Source organism: Mandrillus leucophaeus, unplaced genomic scaffold, assembly GCF_000951045.1.
Source record: "Mandrillus leucophaeus isolate KB7577 unplaced genomic scaffold, Mleu.le_1.0 Scaffold301, whole genome shotgun sequence".
NCBI lineage: Eukaryota > Metazoa > Chordata > Mammalia > Primates > Cercopithecidae > Mandrillus > Mandrillus leucophaeus.
Window position 1 is genome coordinate 462,720 of NW_012103155.1, and position 19,260 is coordinate 481,979.

At 43.5% G+C, this 19,260-nt stretch overlaps 1 protein-coding gene across 1 annotated transcript; it reads right to left on the reverse strand.

The window, feature by feature from the left end:
* Positions 1 to 2,432: 2,432 nt before the first annotated feature.
* Positions 2,433 to 15,968, reverse strand: LOC105544603. The gene is made up of 6 exons (XM_011987162.1): positions 15,684 to 15,968; positions 10,368 to 10,546; positions 8,348 to 8,511; positions 4,433 to 4,745; positions 3,862 to 3,925; positions 2,433 to 3,041 (listed from the first exon to the last, which is right to left on the reverse strand). The coding sequence occupies exons 1-6, from the start codon at positions 15,966 to 15,968 to the stop codon at positions 2,433 to 2,435; spliced, it is 1,614 nt and encodes a 537-aa protein (XP_011842552.1).
* Between the last annotated feature and the right edge of the window lie 3,292 nt (positions 15,969 to 19,260).

Sequence of the window (19,260 nt, forward strand, 5' to 3'; positions counted from 1 at the left end):
GGAAGAGGAGGCTCAGAGATCTGGCTAACCCTTCTGCATCACTTTACTGCTTTGTGTAAGCTGGAAGAGGAGGCTCAGAGATCTGGCTAACCCTTCTGCATCACTTTACTGTTTTGTATAAGCTGGAAGTCCAACTGGAGAAGAGAAAATACCTGATCCTGAAATCTGGAGACTCCTCTCACCTCCCTCATCTCCCAGGGATGAATGGCATCTCTTCAAGTCTCACACAATCCCCCCATGGCAGGTCAGCAGTCTAAGAAGAAGGGAAAGTGAATTAAAGATGGCTGCAAATCCTCTGTCACTTCTCCCATCAAAAAGTGAAATCTATTGCCCTTCCTTTTGAATAATGAGAGTTGGTCCTGTGACTCACTATGACCACTTCCAAGGTTAGGTCTTAAGAGACATGCAGTCTTTGGTTTTGTGTGCTTGGCACACTTCCTCTTGGAACTCAGCCACCATATGGCATAAGAAGACACAAAGAACAGAACCATATTGCTTCCCACATTCTTCAGCAGCCCCATTTGGGCCCTTAGCTGGCAGCCAACACCAACTGCAAGCCATGTGAGGGAGTCAACTGGGCTGTCCCATCCCATTCAATAACATCAAAAGCAGAAGAACTGACCAGTTGAGCCCAGGCAACCCCAGAATCGTGAAAGATGATAAATGGTGGTGGTGGTGATTTTATTTTCAACTACTAAGCTTGAAAGTAATCTGTTCACATCAACAGATAAGCGAAACAGTCTGTTTACATAGGAAAATTCTCTCTTAGACAGAAAAGATCTAAAAAATGTTGCATACATGATGCATCTGGCTCTGATGTGATGTGGCCAGATGAGAGCTCTCCGCTAATGGGGTCCCTTGTTTGCTTCTCGGGGAGGACATCTTTTAGAGGGCATCCCTAGGCATGCAGAAGGGATATCTGTGGCCTTATTAGAGTACAGTACATTTCTTTTTTTCCACAGCATTCCTAGAACACTTTCATTTGTGAATGCACAAATTACCTAGGTCTCCATGCATCTAATGACTGAAGCCAGGGAACAGAGCTATCTAGCCCAGAATCCAGGAGGAGACAGTCTTGGAATTGATGACCAATGAGCTAAACGGAGGTATGGAAAAAGCAGGAGCTGTCTCTTTCCTGAACACCCAATTTTTAAAAATTGTTAAATTGAGATGTAAGGAAAGCCTCATTCTCCTTGGAAAGTTACTGCACCTATTCCTCATTAAATTTTTGTGAGGGTTAAATGTGAAGATATATGCAAATTTCTTAGCACAGTTCCTGTATGAATTAGGTGTTCAATAAACAAATATCCTTTCCGAATTTGTAGTGATTTTTGTTTCTGCATTAAAATTAGTGGTGACTCTATAATAGGTTTCACTCTGAAAAGGCAGCTAATTCCAATGTGCTATATTAGGTGAGCATATTTAAGAGTTACATTCAGATCTGTTGTTTTGACCTCAGATAGTATCTGTGGAGCCACTGTTAAATCAAAGCAATCTTCATAAGGTTATGAGATCAGATAGATGACCTTCGTCCATGAAGCTTTCTGCCTGATATTCCCTGAAAAGACAAGTAAAGACTGTTCTTCAAACTGTGCTGGTATAATAACGTTTTTCAGCCTGACCTCTGGCAAAAGGCAATATGTCTGCTAGCTGCTGGAATACACGAATCTTTCCATCAAGTGTAAATGGATGGGAGGTCTCAGATCCATTTACACCTGATGAAAAGGCTTGCTTACCCCACTCTGGTGTTTATGGCCTTGTGTTGCATGTATATGTTTTCCTAAAGATGTGTTCAATCAAGCTCTCAAAAACTTTCCTGACTTTGGATCAATTTCCATAGCGATTTGCCAGGCTGCTGAGTTGCCCAGAAGACCAAACACCCTTGCATTCACCTAGCCATCCAAATCAGAACTCTAGCAAGTTGTTGAATTCTAGTTTTGAAAAGAAAACTTATTTGGGGGTGGTTTAGGAAGGCAAAGTGAGAGCTGCAGTTCTTTTTCTTGCAGGAGACACAACCTAACATTACTCTTTTCCCCAAAGAGTTAGAAGAGATGAGGCTGAGACACTAAGGAGGGACAGCATTTCTATTTCTATGGCTTCCTTAAGGCAACAGAGGAAGCTTAGCGGCCACAGGGGTCTAGTTAATGAGCGGGTTATACAATATTCATTGTGTTGAGTTTAAGTCTTCAAACAGAACGTCTAATTGCAAAAAGAAAAAAGGAAGCTCAATTACAGATGTTAAGACAACAAAGCTCAGAAATAACTCCCTCTGTTGATGAAACTGTCCTCTCCCGGCTTCCTCCATGAACTGCACATTGACAGAGGCACAATGAGTCCCTGTCTTCATCAGGTATTCTCATTAGGTCTGCTCTGTCTGGGACACTCTCCAGGGCCCAAGGAGGGCCACTGAGAGGTCTGGGGTGATGGTCTTCTCAGAGGACTGTTTTCTTGCTACCCACAGAAGGAGTGATCCAGTTGTACTCTGCTTGAACCAAAACAAAACTGTTCTCCCCAATCTTCCTGATGTGCACAGTCTCACCACTGTCGCTCCCGGCAACAGCATCTGAAGCGGGCTCGCCGAAGGACACTTCTGTCTGCTGGTGGCAATACTGGGTGTGCAGGTAGCGAAGGCCAGCAACCAGGGCCATGCCCAGGATGGCTGACAGGCAAAGCAGAACTCCCAGCTGGGGAGTTCTGAGCTGGATCCCCAGAGGGGCCTGGGCCCCCTCTAGCCCAGCGTCAGGCCGTGAGTTGGTCTGCTGAGGGTATCCCACTCCACCCTCTCCATCTCCCTTCCCTGCTCTGAGCTCCTCGTGCTTTGACTGAAGTAAGAAGCTGGCAGAGGCCCTGGATGCCTCTGACTGGTCACCAGTAGCAGGTAGCCCAGAAGTACCAGAGGTCTGGAGGACAGCGGTTGGGTTGCTTGCCCCTGCCCCATTCCCTGTGAAAGTTTCAGAGGACCAGAGGCGCCGGGGATGGGTAAGCTGGACGGTGTACAGAGGAGGCTGTGTCACGGTCCTGTTAGAGGCCTTCATCTTGTCCTAGAAAAACAAAGGAAAAAAAGAGTCAAAGGTACTGGTCTTCCTCCTAAGCTGCCACTGAACTTTGTAACTAACTGGGGTTCCTTAAAGACTCCCAGGTGGCAGCTGAAAACCCAATCTCTTTCTTGCTACTAAAGGAGCTCAAAGTAAAATGCCCAACTAGATACAAATGCACTTGTTATTGATGGGGATGGGGTGGCTAATGGAAACCCCACAGAGAACAAGGAAGCCAGTTACAAGAACAAGCTAAGGATCCTTTAAGAGGCTTCCAAACCAAAATATCAATGGGTGATTGCATCATCTTCTATGGCTGAAAGCTTCTAGTGTGTCTTTTTATGATAGGACCCATGCAAGAGGGACCATTTAACCTCACTGTAGGTTCTGATAAATGTAAGTAAGAATATTACACCATGTTTTATTTTGTGTTCCTTCCAAGACTTCAAAGGAATAGTAAATCAGTGGGCATTTATATTTTATATTGCCCATTGATCTAACTTCTGGGACCATACATGGTGCTTTGAGGTCAATGTTATGAAGGAGGGATGGAGGAGGAGAGAAGAGAGTAATTATTAACTATGGCTACGTGAGAAGACAAATCACTAAAACATCAATTTCTACAATTGCCGATCACTTCAGAGACACTGCATATAATGGAAAGGTATTGATTAGTAGAAAGACACTGTGTGTATATTATACTTTGCCTTCTTCTCTCCGACTTTATCTATCAATCAGTCTAGTAGCTCTGATTTTCCAGCCTGCAACTGGCCAGTCTAGGATCAAAACATCAGTCACAAGCCCTCTTCACAGTTTAGGTTCTTACCTGTTCACCCCCAACTGAGGATAGGCAAGTTTCCAGTGAATCAAAGCTGGGAACATCCTGAGATCTAAAGGGAAGAATGGAAGGGCTGAAAACAGGTCATTAAGTTTTGGACCAAAAAGCAGTGTTTCCTACCATTGTTGTGTATGCAGATGGCATCAGATCCACTTGAAAAACTTCTGAGTTTGGAGTTGGGAACCACAGAGAAGAGGAAGGGGAGAGATAAGTGAGAATGGCAGCAAAGAACTCACCAAATGCTATCGCTTATTATTTTATATAAAATATACATTTCTATATTGTTATTATAAATATATTTAAAATATAAAAAGTCACTTTTAAAGTTTTGTTTTATTTATAACAGCATCTCAGAGATCTCACCCCATCCAAGAGAATAATTTTCCTGGGTAATTATCATACCCAGTCCTTCAGACCAGTGGCCCTGTTACATCCTGGGTTTTTCACACACTTAAGAATAAATATGGCTGAGATCTTCTTTGTCAGACTCCAAATGATGCACTCCAGTGTTCAGCCTAGTCCCATCACCTGTCCTGAATGGCCCACCCATCACCCTTACCTGTGATGGATGCTAAGTCTGGAAGCAAAGCTCTCTGAGGAGACTCTCTTGAGGGCCACGAGCCTCTCCAGCCTGTGGACCTCCAGGGACGGCTCTAGAGTCGGATTGCTGTCCATGCTGAGTTGCTGGTCGATGCTGCCTTCAGTGGCTGTGTGTGAAGATGGTTGGGACAGAGTCTCTGCATCCGCAGGAAACTTTGTCACCCAAATACTGGCAGGAACAGGATCTAGGTTGTCCTCCTCTGCAGCTCCAGGAAGGGCAACAGCAAAGGCATGTGTGTGCTTCTGTGGAAGAGTGATGGGGGCCCTGGGAGCTAAGCAGAGGCCCAAAGACAGTGCAGAGAGAGTGAGAGCATTTTCCCCGTATCGATTGGTACAAACAGTTATGATCGGGGTAAACAGCAGTGACTCTAATGTTCCTCAAGGAGAGACCATTAAGTGTAAGGCACTTAAAAGTGTCAGCATACAGATGACCTGCCTGATCACACAAGCCCCTGACCACGCAAGGGCTTATATCTTTTTAGAGAGTGAGTCCCTGGCCTGTCTGGGCTTGTACCTTCTTAACAGCCACCATTCAGGGAACGCAGAATGCACTGTGACCACCGTATTTATTTCACCTCTACCAAAAACTGCTTCTAGCTAGAAAAAAGAGTGGAATCCCACAAATCAGACTTTTCAAAGCCCTAGATCTTTCTTGCCCTATTATTAACACTCAAAGTTTCTTTCCCTGGTGATAATAACTTGAACATCTGCTATGAGCAGAGACGAGATCACTGCCCTCCACTGCCCTCCACCATCTCATTTCCCATTTGTGACTGGCTAACCTGACAGCCCAGAGCATGAGAAAGAGCTTCACATGGAGCAGCAAGCAAGCAAGTGCAGGTTGTAGAGTCAGACTCTTATCTGGGTTCAGTCCTCCACTAATTCCTGGCTTTGGGGAAGTCCTCCCAGAGCATTAGTTTCTTCATTTGCAAAATGAGGCCAGCATAGAATTGCTGAGGGATTGACACGAACTCATTAATGGGGAAGCGTGAAGCAGGTGCCTGGCACACAGGCACAGGCAACATGCACAGAGGGTTTACCACAATGAAGATGAGGATGGCACGATGGCATTGACCAAAACAGTGTTGGCAGAAGTTTCTCTGGCAAGGGCTCCAGGTTCTTTCATGGGGGTGAAGGAGGTACCCCTTTGCTCCAATGTTTTTAACACTCACAAATGTTGAAGTGAAGAACAAAGCAGCCTAGCCCAGACATACAAAACATGGCAAACTGATAGTTTCAAATTCCTTCTTGAACTCTAAGAGCATTTGGATATTTCCTGCAGACCCACTGTGTGCTGGGCATTGTTAGAGTTGTTGGAGATGCAAACATAATGCAGACTTGTAACTGGTGTCCCTGAACTCAAAACTGGGAAGAGACACCCTTACATGTCAAACTACCTAAAGTAATACAAGAGGGCGGGCGCTCACGCCTGTAATCCCAGCACTTTGGCAGACCATGGCAAGTAGATCACCTAAGGTCAGGAGTTCAAGACCAGCCTGGTCAACATGGGGAAACTGTGTCTCTCTACTAAAAATACCAAAGTTAGCAGGATGCAGTGGCGCATGCCTGTAATTCCAAGCTAGTTGGGAGGCTGAGGCAGGAGAATCATTTGAACCCTGGAGGTGGAGGTTGCAGTGAGCTGAGACTGCACCACTGTACTCCAGCCTGGGTAACAGAGAGAGACTGTGTCTCAAAATTAATTAATGAATTAATTAATCAATTAATACCAGAGCTAAGGAAGCAATTATACTTGCCACTATGGTCTTAATGTGTCCCCCTCAAAATTCACATGTTGAAATCAAACTCCCAATGCAATAGTGTAAAGAGGTGGGGTTTTTAGCAGGTACTTAAGTCATGAGGGTGGAGCCCTCATGAATGGGATTAGTGGCCTTATAAAAGGGGACTGAGGGAGCTTGTTCACCCCTTCCACCATGTGAAGACACAGCAAGAACGTGCCATTGTTGAGGCACAGATCATCCCTCCCTCACCAGACACTTAATCTGTTGGTGCCTTCATCTTGGACTTCCCAACCTCCAGAATGTAGGCAATATGTTTCTATTGTTTATAAATTATTCAGTCTAGGATGTTTTGTTATAGCAGCTGGAATAGACTAAGGCACTTGCCTACCAGGAAATATCAGGAAAAGTTTCACAAAGGAGATATTTGAACTGTACTTTGAAAGATGCAGAGAACTGTCATGTGGAACAGTCCAGTTTGAGGAAGTGTCAGAAGGCAAGGGACTGAAATATAAAAGTAGACCATACCTAATGGGGTGGAGGAGGACCCAAAGTGTCTTGGTCTATTGGGAGATAAGTTTCAGATATACAATATACTACTTCCCCAATTTTGAAAATTTATAATTTATACTTGCCTACTGAATCCTTTGTACAGTTAAGAAATCTATTTCACTTTATTAGATGAAATAAGGTGAATAGGTTTCTTAACTGTACAAAGATAAACTTCCCAGGATACATACACACACACACACATGCACATACATACACACATGCACGCACATGCATACATACACGTTTCTTTTTCCTTTGGGAATCACTAGGGTTTGGGTACTGGAATGAATGGGGAAGACAGGCCAGGGCCAGAAGGAGAGGAATGTGGGCAATGTAATGAGGAGGTTACCCTGTAAACTGCTTGGGCTGGAAGCTGTGGCCCCTAGCGGACAAGGTTTCCAGCAGAGTCAGGCATAGAAAGGCCCAAGGCTCCACATGACACTTCTTCCTGAAACTTCAGTTTTATTCATATTCATGTCCAAACAAACGTGGTTATACTTGGGATTAAAACATGACATTTGCATCATTCATAAAATAAAACATGAGATTTCAAACATATGTCAGGGGTGCAGGGTCTCCTCCAGGCCACACTCTCAGGCTCTGAGATCTTTACTCTGCTTTTAGGAGTGTCTTGGTGGGAGGGTTGGAGGAGTTGTGCTGGGTAATGGGAGAAGACAAAGGTTTTGGGGCAAAGACAGAGAATGGAGGGTGGTCCCCACTGTTTCTGTACCTGGGTCTGCTCGACTGAGAAGAGGCAGGGATTCTGACTGGATTCTGGCCTTAACATATTAGCAAAGAATAAAGGAAAGAATAAAGGAAGAGGAGAACGAATGGATTAAGGGTAGAGTCTTGTGTGCATGTGCCTGGATGCTTTTACGAGTGCTTGCGTTCATAGAACTTAACTAGAAACAAGCAATAAAAAGGAGTTCCATGCCACCAGGGATTTTCAGGTAGGTCAAACAGCCTCTAGCTGGCTAGAGGTTTTCCTTTGTTTTGTTTCTTTTCTTTTCTTTTTTCAGGAGTTCATGGACTAATGGAATATAAAGCCATGTAGTGAGCAAGGAAAAATCCCTTCCCATTGAAACAGTGATTCCTGATTCTGTTCTCCAACCCAGGTTGCAAAGAGCCATCTACCTACCGTGAAAAGTTAACAATGAAAACTGGATGCGTTTTTATGAGAAAAGACGAAGAAAAGCTCATTTCTTTTTTGTGCTCCCTGTGTAGCTTCAGGGCACTAAGGAAAACAGTGGAAATATTGTGAGGACTAGTAAATGTGGGGGAAGAGGTGTATGCTGTTTTTTGGTATTGCAGCACAGCTCTCACTGTCCACCCCGGGGCCTGACTTAATGTGTTAGGTTGAGCCAGACAAAGTGTGTTTGCTGCAACAAACAAAGCAACTGCAAGCGTTCCCTCCCTCTCACTGCTGCGTTATCACATCCCCAGGAACTGCTGCAGTTGGCCACGGCAGGTGTTTATTACTTGTTTTGCAGGGACAGGAAACTGGCAGTAGTGACTTTTAAGTGAAAATAGATAACTGTAAAAATAATGATGACAACCAGCCTGGCAAATACAATGACAAGCTGTACCTGGGGCAGCTCCTTCAACATCACCCAGCCTCTGGTGAAGGGTTGGCATCAGTAATCTGGGCTCCATGCGGTCATCAGAATGGGCGCTGCTATGTGTCTGTTGGGACACAACAGATGATTCGATCCTTGCCCAGTAAACGAAATATGACTGGACTACTGATAAACTGTGGAAAGAGCAAGAGCAGAGTGGTTCACGGATTTAGTTTCCTTTAAATAATAACTCAGGCCAGCCTCATAGAAAAGAGAGAACACACTAACAGATAAACAGGAACAAAACTAAATAAATAGAAGAATGAGAGAGAGATTATGTTATTACTTCAAGAATGAAAAGTGACTTCATTCTTTTTAAAAACAAAAACCCCACAGTTGCAAATAATTAGAATGAGAGAGGATATGAAAAAATCAATGGTCTTCTTGAATAAATAGTCACTAAAAATCTCATTTTAACTAAAAAGTTTCTCCTTAAACTGTTTAGACTCCAACAAAAGGTTTTATTGTCAATGTTATTATTAGCCATTCCTGATATACTGTTATTACATCATGATTTGAAGATCTCATAATTCTGTTGTATAATTGTACATGTCTATTGTCATTGTAGATTCTATTGGAAATTAGAGACAAATCCTTAATATTCTAAATAATTTTTTGAAAAATAATTCTTCAGTAAAAAATCAGTTTCACAAACATTATGCCATTTGTTCTTCCAAATATTTCAGTAAAGGAAGGATTATTGGCAAGCATCATTTTTCCCACTTTAAGTATTCAGGAGGCAGTCATAACAAGGCGATTAATTTGGCCGAGGTCACCTAGAGGCTCGAGACTCAGTGAGAGTCATAGTTCAGGCCCCCAACATGCGGTTTCCAGACTTGGCGGACGTTATCGTGCACGAGGGTTCCCAGAGGTGGGAGATCACAGGGCGACTTAGGACAGGCATCTCATCAAGTGACTTAGCTCGTTTTGTTCTGTCAAATGGAGATCATAGCTTCTACACTACTTGCTATGCGGCATGCAGCATCTATGATGGTAAATTCAAAAATAGGAATGGAGGTGCTTTGAGAAAAAAAGGTGACTGTACAGATTTAAGGACTTCAAGTGTCAGACACCCTCTGTACTGCATAAGAACCAAAGCCAAGGGCAGAAGCTGGGCACACCCACGGGTAAGCGGGCCCTGGGCCTTCCAAAGAGGAAAAATCCTAAGGCATGTGTTTCCCTTCTTACTGTCCTGTCTGCTGCCCTGTGCCACCAGGAAGTGGGGGAGAAGGGACACCACAGGCTGGGGCCACCAACCTCCTCTCCCACTGCTCCCCAGAGCAGAGGGGAGTCCTGGAGGTAAGCACGTGCCCTGGATGACCTCTGCCTGCAGACGCACTCTCCTTCATATTTAGGAGGGTGTGGGGAAAAGAAACAGAAACACACACCGTTTCCTGAAAGAAAAAAATTATCTTTCTTGGTAAATGCAAGTGTCTGAAAAGAATGACAAAACAAGCACCTCATTCTGAGTAGTAATGATGCTTTTGAAGTGCTTACTGTTGCCAGGAACTGTTCTGAGCAAACATAGGCTCTCTCATCCATACACAACCCTCTGAGGCAGGTGCTGTGGTTATGCCCATTTATAGACAACAAGCCAAGGCATAGAGCCTCAAGAGGCTTTTCCTGGGCCCAGGGACGTGTCCATTTGTCCATCTGCCTGTCTCTTTCTTGGCTCTCTCCTGCCTTCCCACCGCCAGCCCTTCTGTCCTCTGGTCAGAAATTCCTGGAGAGGTTGGCCAAGATTTGCCTGTGCTTGGGGAGGCAGGGAGATAATATGGATAGTGCTGAAGGGGTGAGTTTGGGGGCAACATTTTTTTTAGTTCCCCTCTGCATAGGCTCTCCAGTTGAGGCAGCATCCATGACCCTGTCCTTGCTATAAGGTGGCCACATAAGCAGGGGGAAAGGGAATATGAAGGCAGGGCAAAGAGAAGCTCCCCTCTCTTCAAAGGTAAAGGCTCAGTTTCTAAGAAACAGCACTTCACTCTCTTACAGGAACTTAATATCCCCCACAGGCTGGGCAGGGGCCTTCCACAGGAACGACAGGTTTCTCTTCAGGGACTTGTCAGAATGGGTGACTGCATCAGCCTCTTGAAAACAAGTCATCAGTTTGGAATGAGGAGGAATGAAAACAAAAGTCCCAGCGATTTGATGATCAGACACTCTTCGAGCCTGAAGGAGAAATCCCATGAAATCACGACTGCTTCTCACCGTCACTGCAACAAAAACACCCATTCAACATGAACATGTGTGACTTAGTTCCATTTGGTGGTTTTATGCAGGTTTTTTCAAAACTAAAAGCTTAAGATCAACCCCTAAAAAGTGAACAATTCACTGGGGTAGGGGGGAGAAGTTGAAGTCCTATTTCACACCAAAATAAATTCCATTTGGATCAAAGGTATGCGAAAATGAAATAAAATATAACTAGAAACATTTTTTTCTTTTTATAAATACTGGATTTAGAAATACCTCTCTAAGCAAGACCCAGCTGCCATAAAGGAAAAGATGAGTAAAGTGTGCTATATTTTTTTAAAATATGAGTTTAGGTGAACTTAGGACAGATGATTAAAAAAATTATTTTCCAAAGAAAAGTATTTGTAAGACATAAAGCAGACAAATAATCAGAGTCATGGTGAATCCATAAAAAGATGACTCCCTCAAAATAATGAAAGGATACAAACAGAAAATAAAACAAGCTTAGTAATAATTCTTTTTTTTTTTTGAGACAGAGTCTCGCTCTATCGCCAGGCTGCAGTGCAATGGCGCGATCCCAGGTCACTACAACCTCTGTCTCCCAGGTTCAAGTGATTCTCCTGCCTCAGCCTCTCAAGTAGCTGGGAGTACAGGCATGCACCACCACGCCCAGATAATTTTTGTATTTTTAGTAGAGACGAGGGTTTCATCATGTTGGCCAGGATGGTCTCGACCTCTTGACTTCGTGATCTGCCCTCCCCAGCCTCCCAAAGTGCTGGGATTACAGGTGTGAGCCACCACACCTGGCTGCTCAGTAATGTCTTCAAAGCAATTATAAATGAGATACTATTTTACACCTTTCATATTAGCAAATGTTAAAATGTGTGGTTGTAAACAGTCTTGATAAGACTATGGAAAAACTAGGACATTCATTCACTAGTGCTGGGACTATAAACCATCCAACTTTTTGTGGTGTAACCTGACAACATCTTCCACATTTAAAATGCAAGTACCCCTCTGATACATGCTACCTTATCAGTTAGCCCTGAAAACATAGTAAAATAAGCCAGACCGAAGATAACAAATATTGCATGATTCTACTTCTGTGAGGTACCCAGAGCAGTCGGCTTGACAGAGACAGAAAGAAGATTTAAAGTTGGCTGGGGCTAGGCACAGGGAAGGATGGCCAGTACAGAGTGTCCATCTGGGATGATGGAAAAGTTCTGGAAATGGATAGTGATGATGGCTGTACAACATTGTGAATGCACTTGATGCCACTGAGCTGTATACAGCTATAATGGTAAAGTTTATATGTATATAAACACAATAAAAGAAATGCCCTCCAAAAATCATTACTCTTTGATCTAGAAATTTTGCAGCTAAGAATTTTCCCCACTGACAAACTTGAACAAATAAATATGGCAAACACTGATGTCCAATACTCAACAGCGATTGTCTGCTTATTCCCTGCTAGCAGAACAGATGGTTCTGCTAACAGAACCCAGATGCTACATTCATGTGGCAAGTGGAGACCACCTGTCTTCAGGGAAGTTAGGCTTCTCCTTTTCTCCAGGGGATGAACCGTGATTAGACTGAAACCAGTGTTGGTGATTCTGTTCCCCTTCACCAGACAGAATTCTGGCCAATGAGGCCAAATTTGCTGAGAGAACAGCTAATGTCTAAGGATCAGTCTTTTCACGTAAGGCCTTTATTCCAGCTGTCATCCCAGTGCAAGGCCTAAAACCACGGCGCTCATCCTGAGACTGTGCGACGTCAAAGGAATGAAAACCCAACTCACTAATGACGGCAGGAAAATGGAAAAATCTTAGGATCTCGATGATGTATTGAATGGCTTCACACAATACAGAAACTGTGCCTCCAGACTTAAGAGAGAAAATTAAATGTTTTTACTCGTCAAGTTTCCGTTAATCATTTTTCTGATACTTGCAGCTAAAACAATCCCGATGCATATGATGAGCAGAGACATATGAATAAAGATGTCCATCAAAACTGTTTATGAAAAAAAATTTTAAAAGTAAATTCCCGTAAATAAGAAACTGGTTAAATCAATCATGTGACCTCTAGACAATGGACTGTCATGAAATCATTAAAAGCAAGCTCTGTGGCTGGGCACGGTAGCTCATGCCTGTAATCCCAGCACTTTGGGAGGCCGAGGCGGGCGGATCATGAGGTCAGGAGATCAAGACCACCCTGGCTAACACGTTGAAATCCCATCTCTACTAAAAATACAAAAAAAAAACATTAGCCAGATGTGGTGGCAGGCACCTGTAGTGCCAGCTACTGGGGAGGCTGAGGCAGGAGAATGGTGTGAACCTGGGAGGCGGAGCTTGCAGTGAGCTGAGATCGCGCCACTGCACTCCAGCCTAGGGGACAGAGTGAGACTCTGTCTCAAAAAAAAAAAAAAAACCAAGCTCTGTATCCAATAAAAGATATCAATCTGATTGTTAGGTAAAAAAAATATAAACATTACACAGACATTTAATTTGTGTCTGCTTAAGATTATATTAATTTGAGATCTCACTCACATATGCTTGTATGCATGGAAAACTTCTGAAAAGACGTGCAAGAAACTTAACAAGAGTTACCTCTGGAGAATCAAATTGAGTGTTCAGAGCAAGAGAAGGAAAAGTACTTTTAATTTTCTACTTTTTGATACTATTTTAACATTTTAAAAGCATGTAATATCTTTAAGCTATTTAAAAATTTTTTTAAAAAATTAGCCACTCATGTTCAAGGGAATGAGTGGCTAAAACCAGGGTCAGACCTTTATAAATTTGCTAAATGCAGCTTGGTGTCTAGGATTGTTTCATTTTCCACACATTTGAACTTTTATTAATAAACATTTGAACAAATATTTAGAACTATTGAATACCAGGCACTATGCTAGGTGTTGAGTATATATCTATGAGCAGGATATCATGGCCCTTACCTTCAAGGACTCACAGATCTCGGTAAGAAAACAGTATACTTACAACGTAAGTGAGTAATACCTGACTCTCACTGAATCCATGAGGCGCTCCCTTAAGTTATTTATTACATATGCTGTCTTGGTTCCAGTTACAATCCAATTATGTTTCCCTCAGGATACCTTCAGAATTTAGGGATCACAATATTTGTAGTTATTTCCACAGATTTTTCTCCCTGACATAGCATTTTTTGGTTTTGGGTTTTGTTTGTTTGTTTGTTTTTGAGACAGAGTCTCACTTTGTCACTGTCACCCAGGCTGGAGTGCAGTTGTGCTATCTCAGTTCACTGCAACTTCTGCCTCCTAGGCTCAAGCAATCCTCCCACCTCAGCCTCTAGCATAGCTGGGACCACAGGGTGCAAGCCACCATGCCCGGCTAATTTCTGTATTTTTTTTTTTTTGTAGAGATGGGGTTTTGCCATGTTGCCCAGGCTGGTCTCAAACTCCTGAGCTCAAGTGATCCACCCACCTTGGCCTCCCAAAGTGCTGGGATTACAGGCATGAGCCACCAAGCCTAGCTGACATAGTGTTTTGATTCTTACCATTGTTATTCCCCTAGCCACAGAACACTAGGATACTGACATACTAATCCCTTCATGCTGGGAGGGGCTGGATGCATACTAGGGTGGTTGGAGACCCCAAAGAAGTGGCCTTCCTTGGGGAACCTCTTGCATTTGCCCCGGGGTGCTACATACACACTCGCTTTCTGTGTCATGATGCGACAAAGTTTGGGAAGCTCTGTTACAATAGCCTTAATTCAGTATATTGGGGAGTATATTGATGTTCAACTCATGTACTATTCACCCATGTTTTTTCACACTTCTCAACAGAATGAAACGAATGGGTAAAACAATATTTATAGAGTAAATTTCATTTTTGTTTGTCACCTTTAGTTCCCGTCAAAAGAATCAGTAAAAATCAAGAGGGGTTTAGGGGAAAAGTTGCTGATGGAGCTCGCCTTGGGTGTGCAGTTTTCTGCCTACACTTAGTGGCATCTGAAGCATCTGTAGTTTCCTCCTCTGTTGTCCCTCACTGCCACTTCCAAGCTTGGTCCAAGGTAAGCTATGGACTCTGGAGAGTGTGTGTGAGTTTGGGGAGGGGGAGGTGGGCATGGAAGTAGAAACACCCCTGGGAGGACAACCCAAAACTGATAAGTGCCCTGCCCCTGCATCCTCCTGAGAGATGATTCAGAGGCGTTTCACATGGCTTCTCAGAGGGTCCCCACCGGAATGCACCTCGGGTGCCCACAGCAGCGACCTGCTCAGTTGCACGCCCTTGATTATCGTCTCCTCTTGCCCAGCTCCCTTTCCCTCTTCCTCACCTGTGTTTCCTGGGATGATCTCTCACATAAACCACCTGCGCTTATGTGCTTTCCCTGCTTTTATAGGCACCTAAACTAAAAGAGCAGGAAATGATTTTTTCATCCCCTAATATTTTAATTTAAAAAAATATCAAATTGTATATATTTAAAGTGTACAACATGATGTTTTGATATACTTACACATAGTGAAATGGTTACTAGAGTCAAGCTAATGAAAATATCCATCTTCTCACCAAAGTGTCTGTTGATGGATGAATTTTAGTTTTAAATTATGAGAAAAAAGTATATTTCACACCCATAGGTGATACATGAAGGTTGTTCAGAGTAACTATATTTGTGTCCGTAATAAGATACATTTATATCTTATTATAAGGACAAAATAATTTTCTATAATAATGATATTTGTGCCTTCTTATACAGATCATAATCAATGCAGAGTTTAGTTATGTGGCTTTTATGACACAAATATTTTATGCTTATTTTTAAGCTGATAATTGCTTCTTAAGATTAAGCCAGGCTACAATCCCAGCACTTTGGGAGGCTGAATCAGGAGGTTCACTTGAGCCCAGGAGTTCGAGACCAGACTGGGCAACATACCAAGACTCTGTCTCTAAAAAAAAAAAAAATACAAAAAATTAGCATGGCACAGTGGCATGTGCCTGTAGTCCCATCTTCTTGGGAGCCTGAGGTGGGAGGACCACTTGAGCCCAGGAGTTCCAGACCAGCCTGGGCAACATAATGAGACTCCATCTCTACAAAAAAAAAAAAAAAAATGGATTAAGTCAAATTTAGTCCAGGAAGCTTCTCACCGGGACAAACACAAACCGGAAGATCCATGGGGGCTCTGGGGCTCCTCGGAGTCTCTCAAAGCCTCTCCGGTACATACCTGGAATCTTGTCACCTGGTGCATAGGAAGACCTGCGGGTGTGGATGGTGATGTGGTGGGTGTCCTGGTGCTGAGGCTGGGCTTGAATGTGCTTGGGCTGCATGTCCTCACAGGCCACCGTGCTGGCACCATGGGAAAAGGCAGATGAGCAGGAAACCAGGCAGAGGGTGGTGCAAGCCCAGCCCACGAGGGCAGCCCGCATCCTCATCCTGCCCTCTCCTGTATCATGACAAACAGCAGCTTCAGTCCAGATGCTACTGAGGAAAATGACATAAAGTCGTCTTGGGATGTGACTAACCTGAACCCCACACTGCCTCTGTACCCGAGATGCTTTTAGTGCAGCCTCCCAGGATTGCTAATGCTCAAGGCCAAGATCAAAAAGAAATGCCAGGCTAAAGGAAGTGTTTCATTTCCAAACACCTTTTTAAAAACTTCTATTCTTATAATTTTCTCGTAAGACCAGACTGCTTTTATGTTATTGTTGTGCAAAAGAGAGGCTTTAATTATGGAATCAAAGAAATAAAACCAGAAAATGTTTGCATCCTAGCGTGAGCTCCTTACAAGCTGACTGGTACCCAAGGGCAGCGTAAGCTCTGATACATTATTGCTGAAGTAGACACCCAATATACCACTATGGTCAGGAGGCACGGCATGGGGTGGCTTGGCTGAGCGTCTTATCTCTGTTACAACTGAAAATTACCAAGCTAAGTGCTACAAAACATCTACCAACTATCAATCATTTAGAGGTGACTGTTAAGTTGGCAATGCTTTGATATCTCTTTGTCCTTTCTTTGGCTGTTTTTAGCTATATCCTAGAAGATGAGCAGAGAAAGAAGATGAGCAGAGAAAGAAATACTCAATTTATTCTATACCTTCTTAAACATACTGATAAAAATGTTGGCTGAGGAATAGAACACAATGATTCAATAAAATAGCATTTATAGAGTAAATTTTACTTTTGTTTACTACCTCTAATTCCCATCAAGAGGAAGAATTAAAATTTGGCAATGTAAAAGAAGTTGACAAAAATAAAATGAGAGATAGCAAACAAGGCAGATGAATGCCTACATAAATATTTAGGATTATCACAGGCATTTTTTAACAGTGCTGTTTTAGGCCGGGTGTGGTGGTTCACGCTTGTAATCCTAGCACTTTGGGAGGCCGAGGCGGGTGGACTGCCTGAGCACAGGAGTTCAAGACCAGCCTGGGCAATAAGGTGAAACCCTGTCTCTACTAAAATACAAAAAACTAGCTGGGCGTGGTGGCATGTGCCTATAGCCACAGCTACTCGGGAGGCTGAGGCAGGAGAATTGCTTGAACCTGGGAGACGGAGGTTGCAGTGAGCTGAGATCGTGCCATTGCACTCCAGTCTGGGCAACAGAGCAAGACTCCATTTCCAAAAACAACAACAACAACAACAAAACCAGTTGTTTCTGTTTTTTTTTTTTTTTTTTTATAGTTCTGTACACAGGCATTTTAGAAGTTTGGCTAATATTTTGACCTAAGGAGCAATGCAAGGCAAAAAAAAAAAAAAAATGCCCTCCCCTGTAGTCAGCTGGTTTTAAAAGGTAAAAATTAAATCCTGAAAATGTAGTGAAACTAGCTATCAAAACCATAGACTAAGGAAATAATCCATAAACCAAATAATCAAGTATCCTCCACTCCTATTGTCTCTTCACACACAACCACCTTTTACATTCACAAGCTAAAAGAAGACAGGAATATGATCTATACCTCAAATTTCTTAGATTTAAGAGTCCTTCAGACAATGCCTTTCTTTTCTAAGTTTGTTTTCTATGAAGCACCAAAGTCACACATCTCCATACTACAGGGAACCATTGCTAGGGCTTCTCAGACACATTAGGAGATAATGAAGATGAACTGTAAAAGCATTTTCTCAGTCAAGGGGGCTCAGGGCCCTTCTCATTTTCTTTCACAAGGGTCACATAGAAAATGCCCCTCGAATGCTGGGCATGGTGGTGCGCACCTCTGGTTCCAGCTGCTCGGGAGGCTGAGGCAGGAGGATCACTTGAATCCAGGAGGTTGAGGCTGCAGTGAGCTATAATCACATCACTACACTTCGGCCTGGGCACAGAGCAAGACCCTGCCTCTGAAAAGAAGAGAAAGAAATGAAATGAAAATGCTCCTCAAGCCCTTGCTGATGGCAAGTGGTCTACTTTCCAAAGGCAGATCAGACACAGGTGCCTACAAGGGAAGGGGAGTGAGTGCCTCGTCTCGCAGACTGCAGCCACAGCCCCACCTCCCACCCTCCTGCCTTAGGTTTCACCGTGTCCTCTTTCCCACCAGCATCTTGTCTACCTGAACGCTGAAGAACATCCACTTGGAGCTGAGCACAGTGGCTCACACCTGTAATCCCAGCATTTTGGGAGGGTGAGGCAGGAAGATCACTTGAAGCCAGAAGTTCAAAACCAGCCTGTGCATCATAGGGAGACCCCGTCTCTACAAAAATAAATAAATAAAAAGAAAACATCCACTTACCTAGGAACACACTTTTCTTTAGGCTTGATAGAACGGCTGCCTCCCTCAGAGTTGCAAACACATCCCTTACACAAAAGTATTTTCTTCTCCTTTCAGTTTTTCCTCTAATGGGGAGAGTAACAGCTGTTACCACTAATCCTCAGCATCTCCAGGAACTGTCCCTCAGTGTCCAAATCCAGCCTAAATCGTATTAGCGCACACGCACACACACACACACGGTTTACAGTCGCATCATTGTTCAAACCTGTGTGAAGAACAAGAAAGAACCGGAACTGGTTTTGCATAGGACTAACACTGACATCCCTGGCAGAAGCCAGATGCCTCCATCTTGATCTCCCTGCCAAGGGGAGAATGTTTGAATGAAATGCGTCTCGGCATTCTTGGTTTCTTGAGTCAGCGTGGACTGAAGTTACTCTTGGTGAAGTAGAATTGATGTGTTAGCCCAAGAGCAACGTTTGGTACAAAAAAATAACACATGGCATAGGCACCTCCTGTATCAACTGCCTAAAAGCTGGAGTTCACATTTGCATGCATCTAAGAATCTGCTGAGACACCTGATAATACCACAGAGCCTATAGATCAGTGGTCCTCAAAGTGTGGTCCCCAGAGTGCAACACCAGCATCACCTAGAAGCTTGCAACATCAACAGTGAAGATAAAGAAAGAGGAATGGACTCAGGAGATCAGGTGGAGGTAGGATTAGGTGGCTGTTTGAATGCAAGGTGTCTGAGAGAATCCTAGGATTGATAGTCCTGGGTGATGTGGAGTAGGGGGCTGCAGAGAGAGCAATGTCCTGACTGTTAGGCCTTGTCTCCACTCAGAAAAGCCTAAAGATATGAGTGACTGAATAGGCAAGGCACTGGCTTAGGGACCAGGTTGCTAAGCCTTTCGTTGCAAGTGTAGATGAGACTATCTATCCTATAAACACCAAGGGAAGGTGGGCTTCCTTGGCCTAGGACTCCAGTATTCCCCACACCCAGAACAAAATAAAACAAATTCAGT